The 2,435-nt window shown below is 58.5% G+C and overlaps 1 protein-coding gene across 1 annotated transcript in view; it reads left to right on the top strand.

The window, feature by feature from the left end:
- ACE (angiotensin I converting enzyme) overlaps positions 1-2,435 on the top strand; it is a 13,641-nt gene that overhangs the window by 10,021 nt on the left and 1,185 nt on the right. Inside the window, exons 18-22 of the mRNA XM_010146294.1 lie at positions 253-425; positions 887-1,110; positions 1,250-1,394; positions 1,595-1,693; positions 2,123-2,245. Coding sequence (XP_010144596.1) covers positions 253-425; positions 887-1,110; positions 1,250-1,394; positions 1,595-1,693; positions 2,123-2,245 — 764 coding nt within the window. The remainder of the gene's footprint in view (positions 1-252; positions 426-886; positions 1,111-1,249; positions 1,395-1,594; positions 1,694-2,122; positions 2,246-2,435) is intronic.

Below are 2,435 nucleotides of genomic sequence, written 5' to 3'. Positions count from 1 at the left end.
CCTTGTGCCCCACCCCCCTTTGGCTGTGGCCACCACCTCTGTTGCCAAATCCTCTGGTGCTGCCAAAAACGTCCGTGCCTCATCCATATTCTCTACCCACCTGGGTATGCCAAGGGCTGGATCCAGCTCTACTTGCCCCAAAAGGTCTCCCCTGCCCAGAGGAACAAGGCTGTTCCCTGGCCCCCATCCTTCCCAGCACCCCCAGCATCACCCATTGCTCCTCCCCAGGACCTCTGCCTGCTCTCTCCCCAGGGCTGGACACCCAGGAAGATGTTTGAAGAGTCGGACCGTTTCTTTACCTCTCTGGGCCTCATTGCCATGCCACAGGAGTTCTGGGACAAGTCCATGATCGAGAAACCAGCAGATGGGCGGGAGGTGGTGTGTCATGCCTCGGCCTGGGACTTCTACAACCGCAAGGACTTCAGGTGCCCATGGGGAGCAAGTGGTGGCCCCAGCTGACATGACGCTGGTGCGGATAGCAATGTCTTAGTAGAATAAGGACCAGTGGCCCGATGCCACCACAGTGTGTCTTGCCCTATGGCTGTGGCAGCCCCACTCTGGCATTGCCACTAGCGCCCAAGATGCAGGCATTGCTGGCAGGAGCTCCCACGGAGAATGGAGGGTAATCAAGGCCTTCCCTGCCATGGAGAATGGAGAAAGCAGTGAACAGGGACAGCGAATGGGCACAGGCAGCAGGACATGCAGGAGAAAACAGAGACCAACCCAGTGGAGTAGGACCAGCCCAGACTGGCATCGGAAGTGGGGTGGGGGCATGTGGGAAGGAAGGCCAAAGGGGAAAGCGGCTCAAGGGGGCGTGATCATTCCTGGAGACTTTCACCCCAGCATTGCCCTCCCTTCTCCCCCTATCCCACATGTCCTGGTCCAGGATCAAGCAGTGCACCGTGGTAAACATGGACGACCTAATCACAGTCCACCACGAGATGGGCCATGTCCAGTACTTCCTGCAGTACAAGGACCAGCCCATCTCGTTTCGTGATGGGGCCAACCCTGGCTTCCATGAGGCCGTCGGGGATGTCATGGCCTTGTCCGTCTCTACCCCTAAACATCTGCACAGCATCAAACTGCTGGACCAAGTCATGGACAACGAAGGTGAGCTGGCAGGGGTGGATTTGCATGCATGGAGGGGACAGGACCTGGGGGGGACACTCTGCTCTTGGGCAGAATGACCCATACAGGGTGGAGAGGTGGGTACAGCACTGCCTTGCTCACACCTTCCCACCCTGGGCAGAAAGTGACATTAACTACCTGATGAGCATTGCCCTGGACAAAATCGCCTTCCTGCCCTTCGGGTACCTCATGGACCAGTGGCGCTGGAAGGTGTTTGATGGGCGGATCAAGGAGGACGAGTACAACCAGCAGTGGTGGAACCTCAGGTGTGCTTGAATTCAGACTCCTCTTTGGTGCAAGGGCCTTGGCCATCATCCCACCGGGTGCTCTCTCTCCTTCACGTTGGCTGCAACAGGACATGATGGGATACACAGCACCTCGCACTGTCCTCACCCTGCTCTGTCCCCTCCCAGCTTACCCCACTTTCTCCTTCCTATGCTGGGTTAACTCTCCCTCTCTGGCCCAGGATGAAGTACCAGGGTTTGTGCCCACCAACACCAAGGTCTGAGGATGACTTTGACCCCGGGGCGAAGTTTCACATCCCTGCCAACGTCCCCTATATCAGGTGAGCAAGCGGGGCTGGGGCTGGAGGGACACCACTGGGACACAGAAGCAGGATCTCCTGCTCAGACGCCAGTGATGGCACCTTGATTCATGGCCGGTGGGATGGTACCATGGGTGGTGGCACTATCTTGAGGGTGCTGGGCAGCTCCAGAGACCACCACAGAGCCTTGGAGAGGAAGGCTGGATTTGGGGACATTCCTCCCTGTCCAAGGAGGACAGAGTCGTCTGCTCAGGGAGCCACAAAACACGTGTTGAAGGAGAAACAGCATCAGCAGGTTGGACTGAGCTGATGCAGGTGGAGCTCCAAAGCCAATGATGCTCCTCCAGCCTGGGAGGGTGCAACCAGGGGATGAGGAGAGCCACAAGCCCTCTTGCACAGCCTCTTGTAGGGCCCATTGCCATGTTCTCACCCCTTTCCACATCCCACCAGGTACTTTGTCAGCTTTGTGATCCAGTTCCAGTTCCACCAGGCGCTCTGTGAGGCAGCCAACCACACCGGTCCCCTGCACAAATGTGACATCTACCAGTCCCTGGAGGCTGGGAGGATCCTGGGGTAGGTTGTGTGGACAGGGCAGGGCAGAACCAAGAACTTTATGTCCTCAAATACCTTAGAGCCAGCCCAGCAAGACAGGAGGCAACACAGCCCCGCTCATCCATCGCCTCCCCACCCCAGCATGGGGCACTCTGGGCCCTGGCCCTGGAGTGCCGGGGGTCCCCGGGCAGGGGGTTCCCGGGCAGGAGGT

Source organism: Buceros rhinoceros, unplaced genomic scaffold, assembly GCF_000710305.1.
Source record: "Buceros rhinoceros silvestris isolate BGI_N320 unplaced genomic scaffold, ASM71030v1 scaffold25722, whole genome shotgun sequence".
Taxonomy (NCBI): Eukaryota; Metazoa; Chordata; class Aves; order Bucerotiformes; family Bucerotidae; genus Buceros; species Buceros rhinoceros.
Note: the sequence above shows the minus strand (reverse complement) of the source record. Positions and strands in the feature narration are given on the sequence as shown.